This window comes from Chelon labrosus (genome assembly GCF_963514085.1).
Source record: "Chelon labrosus genome assembly, chromosome: 6".
In the NCBI taxonomy this organism is placed as follows: domain Eukaryota; kingdom Metazoa; phylum Chordata; class Actinopteri; order Mugiliformes; family Mugilidae; genus Chelon; species Chelon labrosus.
In genome coordinates this window covers 22,723,184-22,741,652 of record NC_140342.1, presented here as the reverse complement: position 1 = coordinate 22,741,652, position 18,469 = coordinate 22,723,184, and the positions used below count along the sequence as shown (strand labels likewise).

General features: G+C 39.7%; 1 protein-coding gene across 1 annotated transcript; it reads left to right on the top strand.

Annotated features, from left to right (window-relative positions):
• Positions 1-982: 982 nt before the first annotated feature.
• On the top strand, positions 983-5,351 carry LOC311488887 (SLAM family member 6-like; the record flags this gene model as incomplete). Its single annotated transcript, XM_084545749.1, has 3 exons — positions 983-4,761; positions 4,846-5,130; positions 5,230-5,351. The coding sequence occupies exons 1-3, from the start codon at positions 4,398-4,400 to the stop codon at positions 5,349-5,351; spliced, it is 771 nt and encodes a 256-aa protein (XP_084401875.1). The 5' UTR covers positions 983-4,397.
• Positions 5,352-18,469: the final 13,118 nt, after the last annotated feature.

Below are 18,469 nucleotides of genomic sequence, written 5' to 3'. Positions count from 1 at the left end.
CAAGAACACTGACTAATTAAATGATAACAGGAACAGCAATGATACCAGCTTCTTCATTGGGATTAATAAAGGGAGCACCAGGGGAAGACCTGACTAATGTGTAAAGTCCTGCAGTTTCAAGCAGTGAAGAGCGTGTTAAGAGTTCACTGGATTAGAGAAGTTGACTTGTGTGAATTGACGAATTAACACCATGAAACTGGAAAAACACAACAATGACAAGACTGTAGCTTGTGGTGCAGTTGTTGGTGGAAAACACTTCACACTGTTACACTTCTATTCAAGCAAGCCTCTACATATTTGTTCATGAAGTTGGTTCTGAGGCCGAAACTAGTTTTTCTCACGGCGTATAAAATCAAGGTGTCACCACATCTGCTTCCACGCCTTTGTCTGGTCTGTACTGTCTTTTTGCTCATATTTTTGAAGCCTGAGGTCAGCTTTCAGTTAAAATATGACATGCTATGACAAACAGAAGCACAACAGTAAACCTCAAATGTGGTTCATTCTGGTAAGGTGGATGTGATGTGTTGTATCAACCAGCAACTCAACATTAAACCTCCTTTAACACTTTGTCACATCTATAAACCTCAGTGGTGAGTTCTGTCCACATCATCTTCTTTCTACAAGGGGTTGCATCACTGTCAAAGTTTTTTGAGTCATACACCGATCAGGCATAACATTATGACCACCTTCCTAATATTGAGAACAGAGAACAGAGGACACGTCTGTGTTCACCTGACAGATGCAGACGCCATCGGAGAGACAGCAGAACAGGAAGTTTCATTACAACAACAGAAGAGGAACCTAATATGAACTTTGCAAAATATTCATGAAGGAGATGCATGCAACACATGACGTATTTACACAATTTGTTTTGGCAATTAACACCAAAGGTAACAAACACACCAGGGACAGAAGAAGTGACTAACATGTAAAGTTATAATTAGTAACACACATGTGCAACCTGAAAGAATGTGTTGTTTTATCAGAGCAGTGGCAGCATAATGCTTCTTTTTTAGACTGAGGAATTGAGCACCAGGGTCACAGCTGAGCAGAGGTTTCCTTTGTTTGTATGACCAGTGTGTTGTGAATATTAGTGTACAGAATAACTAGGTCGTATTAAGGAGACATGAATCCCAAATATGTATAATGCAGACAAGCCTGGAGGATTTGTGGAATATGATCGTATTCATGTTGGTTCAAACTTTCACACTCAAACTTGCTTGAAGGACTTGAGGGAGGGGACTGTAGTCTGTGGTGTGGTGGTTGATTCAAAGCTATTTTCCACTGTTGCGTTTTATAGTCGACAAAGCAAGAAGCTCTACCATGTCTCTCTCTGTGATACTTGGACTGATGCTCTGCCTTGAAGCAACAGGTAGGACAAAAACACTGACTAATTAAATGTTGATGACAGGAACAGCAATGATAGCAGCTTCTTTATTTGGATTAATAAAAGTAGCAGTAGGGGCACAAGTTGATTGAGTTTTTATCTAATGATTAGTAAAACACACATGTAACCTGAAAGAATGTGTTGTTCTATCAGAGAAGAGAAGATGACAGTAGTTTATCTTTCTTTATATGTATAATCATGAACAGATGGACCAAGAGAGGACAGATATAAAAAGAGGGAGGGGTTTATAAGAATGGCTTCTTTATATTGAAATAAACTGTGAACAAATTAAGACCTAAACTAATATGTAATGTTATAAGAAAAATGACAAAGTGGAAGATAGTCTCACTTTTTTCAGAAGAGACAGTGCAGAGGTGTAAAGAAACGTAAAGAGTTCTCTGTCATGGGGTGAAATGTGACAAGAGTTATTTCCAACAAAGGTTCAAAAAAGGTAACTGGACTTGTAGAGTTATTCATTCATACACAGGATAAGATGTTACAATCTTTTGTGCCAAGATCCCAGGCAAAACACATTTAGAGGCCCTGTTCAACTAAGAAACCCTAACAAACCTACGGTCATGTGATATGATGATTAACCTACAATCTACATGAACTAAGTAAATGCTGCTGGCTTGTAGGCCCACAGAGCAGCAGAGGATAATTCAAACATTGTGAAACATAAGCTAACCTAACGCTGCTGGCTTGTATGACCCGCTCAGCAGCTAACCATAGCTACAGAGCAACATGAAGACATCAGGAACCTGGCCTAAACAACAGCAGTATGCAGCATGTCATTGGGGTTTTCAAGTGGGAACCTCCCTTCACCGATGTTTCGTTAAGTTAGGCCCACGACACCTCGAGAAGGCTTAACAGTGACTTCCAGCGTCCTGGAGTCACCCCCCTCCACACTGCCACTGCAAAACCTGTTTTTCTCACCATTCAATGTCTATCAGCAACTAATATTTCAATCATTATTCTAGTCCTTTTATGAACCACGAGCCAAACAAAGAAATCTACCATGGTTCGCCCCGTTGATGCGGACTGAACCACGAACCAAACCGACCACATCTATTATGATTTGCAAACATACTAGAGTCACGCAGCCATCCTTACCTTTAGCTAGTTCCCCAGCTAGCATGCTTCCTACATACTCATAGCCACTCTCTTGCTCTCTCTGCTGCCCGGGATATATTGCTAACCGCAGCCCTTTGGCTTTTTCCCCGTATGGCCAGCTCGCTCAGAAGAGCAATCGCAGACTTTGCCACAAATCCACGGCAGTCGACTTCTACCGGGCGGACATACGCCCTCCAGCCATTCTGCTCTGCGTCTGCCGCTAGCTCTGCATACTTAGCTCTCTTATGCACGTTAGCCTCCTCAACTCTATCTTCCCACGGGACAGTCAGCTCTATGAAATACTGTATACTACTTTCTCTGGCTCAGACCACAACAGCAGATCTGGCCGTAGTCGGGTGCGAGCTATCTCGGCTGGAATAACTAGTTGTCCATTTTTTTGAGAAAATGGGGGGATAGATTTTTTGTTACGTTGTGATTTTGAATGTAGCTCTTTACCAGTCAAACTTTCTGCTTTCCACCAGCAGGTCCTTCTTTATTGGAAGTTAATATACAAACATAATTTCACACCACACAACACACCGGTATGGAATAATAGATACATCAAGCTATGTAAAAAATCTGTGTATATGGATGAATGGCGATCAAAAGGGGTGTGGGCTGTTGCCCATTTCATGGATGATTGTGGAAGTATGCTAAAGCATAAGGAGTTCTGTATAAGATTTAACCTTAACTGTACAGTTAAGAAGCACGATAACATCATTAGAGCTATACCAGCCTCTTAAAAATCTATGATTAAAGAAGATTGCTTTTATTCTAAGACATCACCTGAGATGAGACAACTCCATATAGCGGAAATAGATATATTCAATAGTACATGCACAAACAAAATTATTAGAAATATGCTATTGAAAGAATTTTACCCTAATGTAGTTAAAAGACAGTATATTATGAAAGACTTAAAGGTTGAGGAGGTTAAAGTATTGAGAAAACATTATATTGGATTTCCTCTCCCCCCTAAAATGAAAGAAGTGCACTTTAAAATTATAAATGAGTACTACCCAACAAATGATTTTTTTAAGGTCAAAATTTAATATTGATGTGAACGGTTGTGTTTTCTGTGATTTGGAACATCTGTTTTTCTTATGTAATCCTGTGCAGTCTTTCTGGAAAGATTTGTGGTGCTGGCTCCAATCAAAGTTTGAGACCCCTCCATTAACTTGGAAAGTAATCCGATTTGGTCTGTGTGATGAGCGGAATGTATCTTTTGTTTTGAATGTTTTTATTTTAGTTGGAAATTTTTTTATCCATAAATGTCGTTTCTTTAAAACTATCCAATGCTTAGCCCACTGGAGAAATGAGTTTAACTCCTTGTACAGATCCTTATTGTTTGTGAAGGATGTGAAAACCCTGCACCTGGTGTCTCTTTTGTCCGTCTTCAATTTAGTTGTTATCTGAGCCCGTCTTAACTTTGTTTTGTTTTGTTGTGTTATGTCCTGTCATGTGATACAGTGCCTTGTTTGTTTGTCTAGTTTAATAAAAAAAAAAAAAAAAACCTAGTTGTCCATTTAAATCCGCCCTCATCTCCCAGGCTCCTCCTACTCTTAGCTGTCCCGTGTTATGCCTGATGCCTGCTAATCTAGCCTTTTCTCTTTTCTCTCTTTTCTCTTTTTTTCTCTTTTAATATACTGTAGAAAGAGGTTTGCCTCTTTGATTTTCAAGTAAAGCTTTGAACACATTGAATAGTTGTCAGCAGGAACAAGACAAAACATTACGTCCCCTTGCAGCCCCTCTGCTGTCCTTGCAGTGGCAGTGCAAGTGTCTTTAGGTGGTGCATGAGCTTGATTTCCTCAACCAAACACATCTGAAAAGGTGTCACATGGTTAAATATGAAGGATGAAGAGCAAACATGTAAGATAAAGTATTGACATTAAAAACTATGTTGTATACTGAGTTAGAACTTTACTTTTCATTATCATGTATCTACTGTTTTACAGGGTCCAGTGCTGTGACTCCTGTGTTTGTGAAGAGAGGAGATGATGTACTTCTGGAAGTCATGGATAATGCTCCAAAGGAATTTCGCTTTCTTCTCTGGAGATTTAATAGAACCAAACATTTAGTAATATGTTCACCTGGTGGAGTACCAAGAGTCTATAGCGAATACACTGGAAGGGTTGAGTTCTCTGTGGAAAATTACTCAGTGAAATTGAAGAATCTACAAGATGCAGACAGTGGAGTTTATACAGCACATGTGATAGAGGCTAAAGACCAAATAATAGCTGAATACATGGTCACAGTTCAAGGTAGGTTTCTCAACATTTCAGACACTGACAGAGAACATCTGCTGTCATTTTTCTAAACCTCCTCCACCTACTTTCCTCCATCAGATCCAGTGTCTCCAGTTGATCTGAATCCAGACTCTGTGTCCATCAGCTCAGACTCCTGTAACCTCACTGTGACCTGCAGCACAGAGGACTCAGACATCAGCAGCACTTTCAGATGTGACACCAAAACCTGCTCTCAGGAGGGAGGAGAGCAATCAAAGGTCACCAACTCTGGTGTTTCCCTCCGTGTCCACCTGTTGAATGAAACAATCAGCTGTAACCACAGCAACCAAATCAGCTGGACTCAAAATAAGACAAAGATTCAGGATTTCTGCCCCCTACATGCTGGTAAGACTGACAGACAAAACATTTTGCTAATAATAACATAAAGGTTAATGTAGCTGAACCTGTTCTGGTTTTGCTCTGACACTTTTATCATGTTTGCAGGTCTCTCTGATGGTGTCTCCATCTGTCTGGTGAAGACAGTCGTGTTCTCTGTTGGTCTGATCATCATGGTGTCTGTCGTCATCAGTGTCCACCTCATGGAGAAGATCAGGAAACAAGAATAAACAGTTCTCCACTAATCAAATGTACATAGAGCTCAATCTCTTCTCATGGAAATCTTAAAGGTACCTGTGCAATTTTTTTTCTCTTATAGCACTGCTTTTAGTTTGTTTCTTTATAAAATGAATGCATCCCTGTTGTCTTTGAGTTAAACTCACAAAATGAATAATAAATATAGCAGTACCTGAACAAGGCAGAAATTATGATCAGCCAATGATTATACCCAGTCATGCAAGGGCTCACTTTGTAAATAAAATGCTTGTGTTGAAAATTATTTTTGAGGGTGTCATCTGGAAAAATCCCCAAACAACAATATTTATGGGGCCCAGTTAAGATCGTAAAATCGTTTGGAATGAATACAAGCAATTAACACAGTACAGATTGGTGGGGCCCCAGACTCCAGATCAGACCCACCTAACAAGAGTCCAACAAGCTTGAGACAAGAAACAGAGACAAGAAACTCCCCTCAGAGCGTTAGTCAGGCTACAGAATAAAGGAGACATTTCTTTAATGGGACAGAGCACATCAGGTCCAGGTGTAGATCATGAGGTGTACAACCCTCCATTCATTCACCTGTAAACCACCATCAAAAGGAAACAGAGACAACTACTGGAAGAGTCGTGACGCTGTAAACATGATTTTACGACATCCAAAATGTAGAAGAAACATTTCGTATATTTACACTGTATTTACACCAGACATGTCAACAGCCTCTACATGTTTGTTCATGAAGTTGATTCTCAGGCCAAAACTGGTTTTGAAATCGAGGTGTCACCACTTCTGCTTTCACGCCTCTGTCTGGTCTGGTTCTGCTCATATTGTTGAAACCTGAGGTCAGCTTTCAGTTAAAATATAACATTCTATATATATCCTGTGATACATTAAGTATATATAAAATAAATAATGTAGAGGACAGTAAAACCTCAATTGTGGTTCATTCTGATAAGGCGGCTGTGATGTGGGGATGTGTTGTTACTCAACATTAAACGCCCTGATAGGGACAAAAGTGTCCTTTTCAAGTTTTATTTCTTTGATTACTCAGCGTTGGTTGATGCTTGTTGCTATGATATTTGGCAAAGGTGTGTATGTTTGATATTTCAAAAAATAAATCCCATAATACTCTATTTTTACCATTAAGGGACAAAAAGTGTCCTCTTCAAAAAATGCCATAGTAATAGCACATGTTAATATATATTTTGTTTTACATGAATCTTTTAATCATCTTCAGTCCTATTCACAAAAAATAAATAAATAAATAAATAAAAGGTTTAAAAAAAGGGAACTGGACTTGTAGACTGCAGTTCAGAACCTAAGAAGCTTCTTGGATGAGTGGTGAAGCGTCTTCTCAAAAACTCTACAAGTCCAGTTACCTTTTTTAAAACTTTTAGTTTTTTATATATCACGACCTGGATGACTGAGAACCTTCACAGTCCTATTCATAAATACCAAATATTTGATTAATCTTTGACTTTCTACCCTTTATATTCCAGTGTTTGAGATGTTGTAACAAATTTTGGTAATGCTTTATAATACCATGTGCTTATTAACTCAGAACAGTGCATAATAAGCCGTTAACAATGCATAACTAACAGCTTGTTAACAGTTATTCCCCGTCACTAACTGTTAACAAGCAGCTTGTAAGCAGCTTATAAGCATATTTTTTGAGTTTACAAGCAGCTTGTTAACTGTTAAAAAGCAGCTTGTAAGCACTAATAAGTTGATTTTAAGTTACTTACAAGCATATTATAAAGAGTTAACAAGCAGCTTGTTAAGTGTTAAAAAGTAACTTGTAAGCGCTTATAAGCAGCTTTTTAAATACTCACAAGCATATTGTTACCAGTTAACAAGCAGCCAACACATGGCTCGTCTCTGAAAGTCACCTTCAAAAGTATTGCTCCAACTAGGATTTGAACCCAGGTCTCCCACATCTGAATCTCAGTAGTTACAAGTTACAAGCTGCGTGAAATATAGGGATAAATGTTTGAGGTAGTGAAAGTATAGGAAGTAGTCCCCGCTTTAGATCCGGGTTCTGCAAATCTGCTTGTTAACCGTTAAACAGCAGCTTGTAAGCACTTATAAGCTGCTTTTAAGTTACTTACAAGTTGCTTTTTAATGCTTAACAAGCTGCTTGTTAACTGGTAACCAGTGGCGGCTGGTGAATTTTATGTTAGGGGGGGCGCAAAGTTTGTAAATGAAACCCCTGTAGGGGAGTCTGGGGGCATCCTCCCCCAGTAGATTTTTTTTGTGATTTTCACATACAAACTAAGCATTCCGGTGCATTCTGACAAAATAATAAAGACAAATGGGGCCATGGAACTAAGTTTTCACTTAATTTATTTGCCTTGTAAAATCCAGCAAGTTTAAAAGTGCTAATACATCAATAAAAATAAGAATTATACACAAGTTAACATTCTCTCTCTGTTTGTATGTGTGTTTGAGAGAGAGCGTGTGTGTGTGTGTGTGAGAGTGTGTGTGAGAGAGTGAAAGAGAGTGTGTGAGTGACAGAGAGTGAGTGAAAGAGAGTGTGTGAGTGACTGACAGACAGAGACAGAGAGAGAAAGAGAAACACACCAGACACACACCAGATATAAGGTGATGCCACCATAGGTTTGCAGAGAACTATATACTATATGCACACTGAAGGCATGATGCCACCATAGGTTTGCAGAGAACTATATACTATATGCACACTGAAGGCATGATGCCACCATAGGTTTGCAGAGAACTATATACAATATGTACACTTGAAAGGGGTGGGGTGGTGGTGTGGGGTTGTGAGGGCCGCTGAAAACCAGTGTCCATCCTCACGGGGGGGGGGTGGGGGGTGAGGGCCGCTGAAAACCAGTGTCCATCCTCACAGGAAGGGGGGTGGGGGGTGAGGGCCGCTGAAAACCAGTGTCCATCCTCACAGGAAGGGGGGTGGGGGGTGAGCGCCGCTGAAAACCAGTGTCCATCCTCACAGGAAGGGGGGGGGGGTGAGGGCCGCTGAAAACCAGTGTCCATCCTCACAGGAAGGGGGTTGGGGGGCGAGGGCCGCTGAAAACCAGTGTCCATCCTCACAGGAAGGGGATTGTTGAATTATCAATAAAATCAAGGGGGGGGGGGACTTTGGATACTGCTAAACTATTAATACAGTCAAGTGGGGGCCGGGAAAGTAGTGTCCACTACTTGTAGAGAAATCTAGCCCTCCTGTCTTTCAGGCTTGCAAATTTGTCAGTCACTCTCTGGTTAAAATCTGCCATCTCAGTCACCAGCCTCTTCTCCATGGACAGGATGGCTAAGGCATTCAGCCTGTCCTGAGTCATGGTGTTCCTGAGGAAAGTTTTGACCCTCTTCAACGTTGAAAAACACCTCTCAGCCTCTGCAGTGGACATGGGTGTGGTGATAATAATCTTCAGCAGTGTGACTGTCTCTGAAAATACGTTTGACAAGTTGTTGTCCACAAATAACTGAAAAAGGTCAACAGCACCACAACAGGACCTGAATTCATCCTTGCCGTAGATGAGACTCAGCTCCGTCCTCAGCTTACTTCCATTCAGCATTGGATATGCCTTCAAGGTGGATTTGAGTGCAACTTCAGGGAACGAGTTATGGTACTCTTCAAACCTGTTGGCCTGCAGCAAGGTAGCACTGATGAGGTGGTCTGTGAAGGCGAAACGTTCCTTTGTGTGTCCCATTATGGTATCACATACCTACACAGAGACAGAGATATAGACAGACACAGAGAGAGATTTTATTTTAAGAAAAATACTTTGACATGTCCCATCACCTACATTAGCCTACTGCAGGCAACGGTTACCTTTCTAAATAGGACACTTAGTCATTATTTTAAGTGAAAAGCCTTCACCCAAATTAATAATATACACATATTATTAATTACTTCAAACTACTTCATAAATCTGCTGTGATAATAGAAGAAATCAATTAATGTTTTATAGCTACTATAAATGGCCACTAGATGGCAGCTCTGTATGATAAATTAAAGTGAACTGCGTAAACTTGGGAATATAATAAATACACAGGTAACAAAACATCACTGGTAATTTCTGTTATTTTAACTACATAATAGTAGTGATGGTGGTTCTGAATGCCTAATTCTATTACAAAATGTACAGATATTCAGAAAAAAAACATAGACCCATTAACAGGTAGGTGACAGCTAATGTTTTGAGGACTGCACTGAAACATTGACAACAACTAATTTCTACAACAGTGACTCACCTCTGCTCTGCAGCAATAGAGAGCCGAAGTCCCGCCCCCTCTACTTCCGGGTTATGGGACCTATCTTTCGAAAAAATATGAACGGCAGTCTATGGCGAAAGATAAATTATTTTCTGGTCCCGATCGACTTGTGCCTTGGATTATACATATGTTGTTTTTCAGAATAAAAAATGATTTTACATGTCAAGAATGTCACAGTTTGTCGCAAGATAGTTCAGTAAAACGCTATGGAAAATACGTAATTAAACGAACTACAAGTCCCGCATGCTGGCGCGTACAGAACCGACCAAAACTCCCTTGGTGTAACTACAGCTCTCGACATGACCCGATTTATAATGATTTTCACCTCGTTTGATGCTTCTGCCTTCGTCCTGGAAGAAGACGGTAAAGCTCAACAAGAAGGAGACAGCCATAGTTCTCTAGGGATGTACATTGTTCGGGACGAGAGATGTAGTTCACTAAGCGATCTCATACAAAACCTAATGTTGTTCAGCTTATTTACGTCAAATAATTTATCTCTTGACGTGAAAAATTATCTTTTAAATTCACACACATCATATGTGAAATTCATGCCACAATTCGATCGGGACCAAAAAATAATTATTATCTCTCCATAGACTGCCGTTCATATTTTTTCGAAAGATAGGTCCCATAACCCGGAAGTAGAGGGGCGGGACTTCGGCTCTCTATCCTACTGTGGTCTTCTTCCTCGAGAGCCCGGCGCTTCCTCGGTTGGTCCGAGCAACTGCTGTGTTCCACCACCATGGCGTTGAACGAATATCTGTGAATAAGACTTATTTTGATTAGTCTTATGACTATTTATGGCTGATATAGATACTAATAATAATAATAATAATAATAATAATAATAATAATAGAAAGACTAGTAATACCTTGTTTTTTGTATGTCCTTCTGAAACTGCTGAATGCATCCATTGATGTGAACAGAATCAATGTTTCTCTTCTGGAGCTTGGCATAGAGAAAGTCCACATGTGGCATGATGTGATGGAACAGTTTAAGGAGAAAATTAAAGTCTGAATCCTCTAGTAGCCTGATGTAACCTCCTGCTTCTTTGATCGATTTGTCATCAAAGTCACTTGAAGAGCGAATTCTCCTGAAGCATTCAGTGAGGTCTTCTCTGTGCTCAAATACAGTACTGACGGCCCGGCTGTGAAAGTTCCATCTCACATTGCTGGATGTTGGTAATCTGTGAGCCATTACTTCATCAAGGACACTGGTCCGCTTGGGAGATCTTGAAAAAAAACTGTTGCATTATCAGGTTTAACTGATGTGCATAGCAGTGGATGTAGTGAGCATTTGGGTACTCATCCTGTATTCTTCGCTGAACACGTGAAATGGCAACTCTCATAACACTGGCTCCATCATATGCCTGGCAGATGAGTTTACCTTTCTGTTCAGGAAGGATTTCACTAAGACGTTCACTCAATGCTGTAGCAATGGACTCAGCATTTGCTGACTTCAGCGGAATGAATTCAAAAAATCTTTCCTGCACGGTGTTCCTGTCATCAATGTAGCGAAGCACAATCACAAGTTGGTTCTGGGTGCTAATGTCCATCGTCTCATCTGCCTGGATTGACAGAAAATCGCTTTTCTGGGCTTCTTTGATGATCTGTTCCCTCACAACAGACAGCATACAGTCAAGGAGCTCATTCTGGACCGTCTTTGAGGTCCCCTTAAACACAGTCGCGTTCTCCAAGTGCTCTTCCAAGGCATTGTCAAGTGAGGCAACAAAGTCAACCAAGCCACGAAATATCCCGGGATTATCAGAAGTCTCACTCTCGTCATGACCACGCAAAGCCAACTCAAATGCGCCACAGAATTTTATACAATCTATAATTCTGGAGAGGATGTGTCTGTTTTTTGTCACCTCTTCGTTGTGCTTCCTGATGCCAATTCTGTACCCTTCGTTGAGCTGCTCTGCGATGCTAAGCCTTCCAAAAAAATGTAGCTTCAAGCTATTATCAAGGTGGCTGCGGCTGCACTCGTGTTTCTTGGCTTTCTCGGTAAAATGTTTTAAGTCCTTCATCCCCGTTGTAGTCCATAACACCTCTTTCCCGGGACTTTGAAACAGCACGCAGGGGAAACAAAAAAAAGGATTATCTACTGCACATCCAGCTAGCCAATTCCGTTTAGCATACACATTTGAGGTGAAGCTCCTTGTATATGTCCTCCCACGATCAGTAGCCTGCTGAGAAATGTTTAAGTCCGGACAGTCGGGTCCCAACTCCTTCACTCTTTTCTTCTCCACAGCCGACCGACGAAAAAATGGATTTTTTTTAAGTGAAATAATTGAATTTTCCTTAAACATCACTGAGTCTCCTCTATTAACGTCAGCCATCTTGTCTCTTAGAACGAGTTACAGCTGTGGCGCGAATGCTTGCTGATGGACGTGATTGATGGATGAATTGTCCAATCATGCTAAGATTAAAAAAATAGAAAACAATGCCATTGGTCTGGGCGCAGAGAGCTGCGACCCAGAATCGAATTTTCATGCGCCAATGAAAAGCTGTTTCTGCTCGTAAACAGTAAAAAAGTTTGCTAGCTCTCATAGACTCCAGCATTACCGGCGCCCTTGACCTGGAGGAGGGCTTTATATCGAATGGCAAATCGCAAGTTTAGCCTAAAGTCAGACGCATTTAATGATTGCTGGCAGTGTGGCGGGTACCACTACACCATTGCACAAGTAAAAACGCGATGTATTTTTGTGTATTTATTTCGTATTTGTTAGGTTTGATTGATTCATGGTTGATCTTGGTAGATATATAAAACAGTCAATATTTCACAGGAGGGGCGGCTATGGGGCCATTATTGTAGCAAAACTATCTACAAATGTGTATTTCAATCCGTGTGTGTGTAACTACATTTGCAAATGTGTAAAAAAAATCCGTGTGTGTAACCAGATTTGCAAATGTGTAAAAAAAATCCGTGTGTGTGTAACTGGATTTACAAATGTGTAAAAAACATCTGTGTCTATAACTAGATTTGCAAAAGTGTAAAAAAAATCTGCGAATGCGTACATCGATCTGTATGCGTAGATAAACCTGTAAATGTGTGATCTGTAAATATCTGGCCTCTCCATTGGATGTGTTCTTACACGTGACTTTTGCTACACTTCTGCCGCGGCAGATCCGCAAATGTGCGCAGCGATTTGCAAATGCGTGTGGAGATTTGTCTGTGTGCCTCCGTAGCTATACAGCTACATACCACCAGTGGGCGCTAGGCTAGCACCCAATGATATTAGCTACCGGCTACCTGAGCTGGCTGGTACCACAGACTGTATGGCTGAGACGAACAGTGGTCCCGATCCCGATCCCGATGCAATGGAGGCTGGATGTCGTGCTGTAACTACATAACAGGGCTCTCACGCATTAAAATAAGTTCATCCTCCTGGGCTTCCACTTCCAGCTCTTCTTTGACGTGTGCACGCATTTACGGCGCTACTATTTCACCTGGCAACTAGAAATACTATTTTGTCCCATCGATTTGCTGACAGGTCGCTGATTCAAGCAGAGGAGTCTGCTTTCGCCTCATCCATTCGTAATTACTCATTTTAAACAGTCTATGTTAATAATGTGCGGCGAATTTTATCACTTCTCAGCGTGAGAAGTGTGGCGTGTGAATTTATTGAATGTGTGTGTCTCATTCGAGAGCCCTGTTATGTAGTTACAGCACGCCATCCAGCCTCCATTGCATCGGGATCGGGACCACTGTTCGTCCCAGCCATACAGTCTGTGGTACCAGCCAGCCCAGGTAGCCGGTAGCTAATATCATTGGGTGCTAGCCTAGCGCCCACTGGTGGTATGTAGCTGTATAGCTACGGAGGCACACAGACAAATCTCCACACGCATTTGCAAATCGCTGCACGCATTTGCGGATCTGCCGCGGCAGAAGTGTAGCAAAAGTCACGTGTAAGAACACATCCAATGGAGAGGCCAGATATTTACAGATCACACATTTACAGGTTTATCTACGCATACAGATCGATGTACGCATTCGCAGATTTTTTTTACACTTTTGCAAATCTAGTTATAGACACAGATGTTTTTTACACATTTGTAAATCCAGTTACACACACACGGATTTTTTTTACACTTTTGCAAATGTAGTTACACACACACGGATTGAAATACACATTTGTAAATCCAGTTACACGCACACAGATTTTTTTTACACATTTGCAAATGTAGTTACACACACACGGATTGAAATACACATTTGTAGATAGTTTTGCTACAATAATGGCCCCATAGGCGGCGCCCTAGCGCCCTCTATTGACCAGCCGCCACTGCTGGTAACAATATGCTTGTGAGCATTTAAAAAGCTGCTTATAAGCGCTTACAAGTTGCTTTTTAACACTTAACAAGTGTAGTACAAGCTAGTACAGATGAAGTCAGGGACTCAGGCCGTAATCAGGATCTGCACATTTATTTCTGCGAAACAACACAGGGGAGCACATGAGTCACACACACACGGACAATGGATTGGTTTCTCTCTCTCCAGCTCAATAGCCTCGTAGCTTTTTTTTCTCCACACAAAATAATATGAATTTACTCCTGTAACTTTAAATGCAAAAAAAAAAAATGAAATATATTAACACTTCAGTGTCAAATTAACTCACTGGTATTACATCAATATTTAAAAAAAAGAAAAATACAGGGTAAAGATAAACTTAAATGAATCTCTCATTTACAATAACTCTTTCTTCATGAACTCATGTAAACACACTACCACAAAGCAATTAAAATGCATCGTTCTTATATGCTTATTGTGTGCAATCCATCTCTCTCAAAGTGCATTAAAATACATGAACATACATATGAACAGTGTAACGCACCTGCGAATCAACAAAGGTGAGCACATGAGTCACACACACGGAGTGGTTTCTCTCTCTCCTGTTGCGAGTGAAACGATATGCAAATGAGGCAAAATCTCCGCGATTTCAGCACAATTTAGCGTCTTTTTGACCAACCAAAACTTACTGCAAAACTCATATGAATGTCCACAACGAAGTTGTGTTATAGTTTCATGCAGTTTTAAACAAGTTTAATCACTTTTACAGACGCTAGCTTAAAGCATCACAACCATTGACTGTGATCACAACACGTCTGCCTCGTAGCTTTTGCCGGGAATGCGCAACTGCGTCACGCATGTGTGTCTCGCTAATAACCGTCCCCCTACAACACGTAATGTGGAACTAATTAACTTATATACAAAAATTACTCACATCCAAAGTTTGAAAGTACATTGAAAATTTGGCTTTTGCAACGGAGATTATAAACAGGTTTTGAGAAGGTTCACCAAAATAATATAATGTAAAACAATTTATTTTTAAATTAAATATTTACTCAGCTACACAAGCTGCTTGTTAACTCTTTATAATATGCTTGTAAGTAACTTAAAATCAACTTATTAGCGCTTACAAGCTGCTTTTTAACAGTTAACAAGCTGCTTGTAAACTCTTAAAAAATATGCTTATAAGCTGCTTACAAGCTGCTTGTTTACAGTTAGTGACGGGGAATAACTGTTAATAAGCTGTTAGTTATGCATTGTTAACGGCTTATTATGCACTGTTCCGCGTTAATAAGCACATGTTATTATAAAGCGTTACCCAAATTTTTCTATGAAAAAAAATAATAATAAATTTTTTAATATTTTCAGTAATCTAAATGCAAGGTGGATTTTTCTTGGGAGGACAAGTAAACACTGCCTGGAGTATAGGATCTGCACTTGCTCACACAATAAAAGGGGGACCACCACCAATGCACCTGGACCACCACCTTGGGCTCACAGCAACTGAAAGGGAAAGAAAATGAAATTAATAGGGCTTACATGACACAAATCGAATCTGACAAATGAGGAAAACAACAAACAGGATCATAAACCGTGATCAAACTGATATTTTAAGTCAAAGAAAAATCCCAAAAGAAGGAAAACAAATTATTAAATTTACATTGTGGAAAATAAAATAAACAAAAGAAGAAGCTTACCAGACAAAATTACCAAATAATGTGTAACATTAAATGATGAATTATAAAGCTACATCAAACTAAACAGAAACCTAACCTGAATCAGGTAAACAAAATAACTGAAAATAACAATCAATAAAGAAACAGAAAATAACAAAATCTGAATCTAAAGACTGAAATCAAAGCATCATAAAGAAAAGGAAAAAACATAAAAATAGGTCTCTTTCACACATTAAAACATCCCGTTAAGGATTAGCCTTACAGGCAGCATGCTAGCAGGCTGCACCAAGTGGCCAAAAGAAAGCAGCAGTGGACCCACCCAGCAGCCAGTCCCTGAGGAAGGAGAAGACAGTGCTGCACCAGAGTCAGTTGTTAGGAGTTATTTCCATGAACAGGTAAAAGTGACAAATATAAATCCTTTTTTTTTCTTTAAATTTAGGAGGACGTCTAATATCACAATTTCATTATTAAATTGTTCTATCTCCCACTCCAACGAGCAGGTAGCTGGAGCAGGGACAACCAGAAATCCCACAGCAGATGCTGTCATGGAGACCCCAGCCTTACCAAAGTCATGGTTTAAGAAGCTCTGTTTAGTGGCAACAACGGTTCCATCTGAAAGAGTGTTCTCTAAGACAGGACAAATATTATCAGAGAGAAGAAGTTGCCTCAAGCTGGCAAAAGTTAGATAGATCACTTGTCTTCCTTAACTCAAATTTGCCAAAGGATAAGAAGGAGAGGCAGTAGAACCTACAACGGATGCAACTGCTTTATTATTTCAGGGATGTCTTTAATTTTGTTCAGACTTATCGTTTACATTTTGTTATTGTCAACATTGTTCTGATTATTTAGATTATTTTATATACATACATTTTATTTATTCTTATTTATTATTTTTATATTTTTTCCTGTATTGTTATCTTGTGTGGAAATTTTTAGACTAAAGTTGTTTTGCGTGGAAGTTATCTGTAGCCTGTGTAGTCTTTATTGTGCCACAATGTTTTTTAGGTGAGGGAAAATTCAAAATAGTGATTTCACTGTTAAAGCATGAGGATATGGCACCACCTTGTGGAATGTTTGCTACCAGTCATTGTTTCCTTGATAAAAACGAGTTTTATCATGTTTGCAGGTCTCTCTGATGGTGTCTCCATCTGTCTGGTGAAGACAGTCGTGTTCTCTGTTGGTCTGATCATCATGGTGTCTGTCGTCATCAGTGTCCACCTCATGGAGAAGATCAGGAAGCAATAAACAGTTCTCCACTAATCAAATGTACATAGAGCTCAATCTCTTCTAGTGAAAATCTTAAAGTTACCCGTGGATTTTTTTTTCTCTTATAGCAATGGTTTTAGTTTGTTTCTTTATAAAATGGATGCATCCCTGTTGGCTTTGAGTCAAACTCACAATATCATGCTTAATAAATATAGCAGTAGATGAACAAAGGCAGAAATTATGGAGAATACAAACCAGCAACATGATGTAAACAATGCACCATTTAAAACTTTTACAAATAGAAGCTTTGCTTAAGTTTCATGATAAAGGAAAAGTATGAAACACTTCAAGGATATTCAGAATTTCTTCAGCCAAGTAACACTGAAGGTAAACATAAATGTTGTCACTCCACAGGGTGTGTGTTACTGATCAACCACTGATTGTACCCAGTGATGCAAGAGCTCACTTTGTAAATAAAATGCTTGTGATGAAAATTATGTTTGAGGATGTCATCTGGAAAAACAAATATTTATGGGGTCCATATTCAGAAAGCAGGCTTGACAAGCTCAGAGCTGACCCATCCAGAGATGGAGAACAGCTGATCAGAGTTAGACCAGACACCTCTGAGTATAATCTCTCTGAACATTGGTGAATGAAAGAAACAATTCATGAATAAAAAGTTCAAATAATATGATTCGCATGGATTTGGGTGATGAATTATTTAAAAAAAAGAGTCACATGTTCACTTTCACTTTTGCATGATGATGACATAAAACTTTGGTTTGACTTGTAAAACTACAGCAGTGACGGAGGGGGCTGTAGTCTGTGGTGTGGTGGTTGATTCAAAGCTATTTCCACTGTTGCGTTTTATAGTCGACAAAGCAAGAAGCTCTACCATGTCTCTCTCTGTGATACTTGGACTGATGCTCTGCCTTGAAGCAACAGGTAGGACAAGAACACTGACTAATTAAATGTTGATAACAGGAACAGCAATGATACCAGCTTCTTTGTTTGGATTAATAAAAGTAGCAGTAGGGGCACAAGTTGATTGAGTTTTTATCTAATGATTAGTAAAACACACATGTAACCTGAAAGAATGTGTTGTTCTATCAGAGAAGAGAAGATGACAGTAGTTTATCTTTCTTTATATGTAGAATCATGAACAGATGGACCAAGAGAGCACAGATATAAAAAGAGGGAGGGGTTTATAAGAATGGCTTCTTTATATTGAAATAAACTGTGAACAAATTAAGACCTAAACTAATATGTAATGTTATAAAGGAAGCATCACTGTGAGTTTTTATTTTAAATAAATGTATGTAAATAGACACTTCTGACTTCTCTCTGCAAACGATAACTCAGCTTCCTGTTCCTGTTCTGAGAAAATAAAATGCACCTACTAAAAATCTTCAGTACTCAGTCTTACAAGTCAATGTCTCAATGTCTGTATATAAAATGTGAGACAAATCATATTCATGGGGCAAAATGTGACAAGAGTTATTAATATACTGTAGAAAGAGGTTTGCCTCTTTGATTTTCAAGTAAAGCTTTGAACACATTGAATAGTTGTCGGCAGGAACGAAACAAAACGTTCCGTCCCCTTGCAGCCCCTCTGCTGTCCTTGCAGTGGCAGTGCAAGTGTCTTTAGGTGGTGCATGAGCTTGATTTCCTCAACCAGCCACATCTGAAAAGGTGTCCCATGGTTAAAT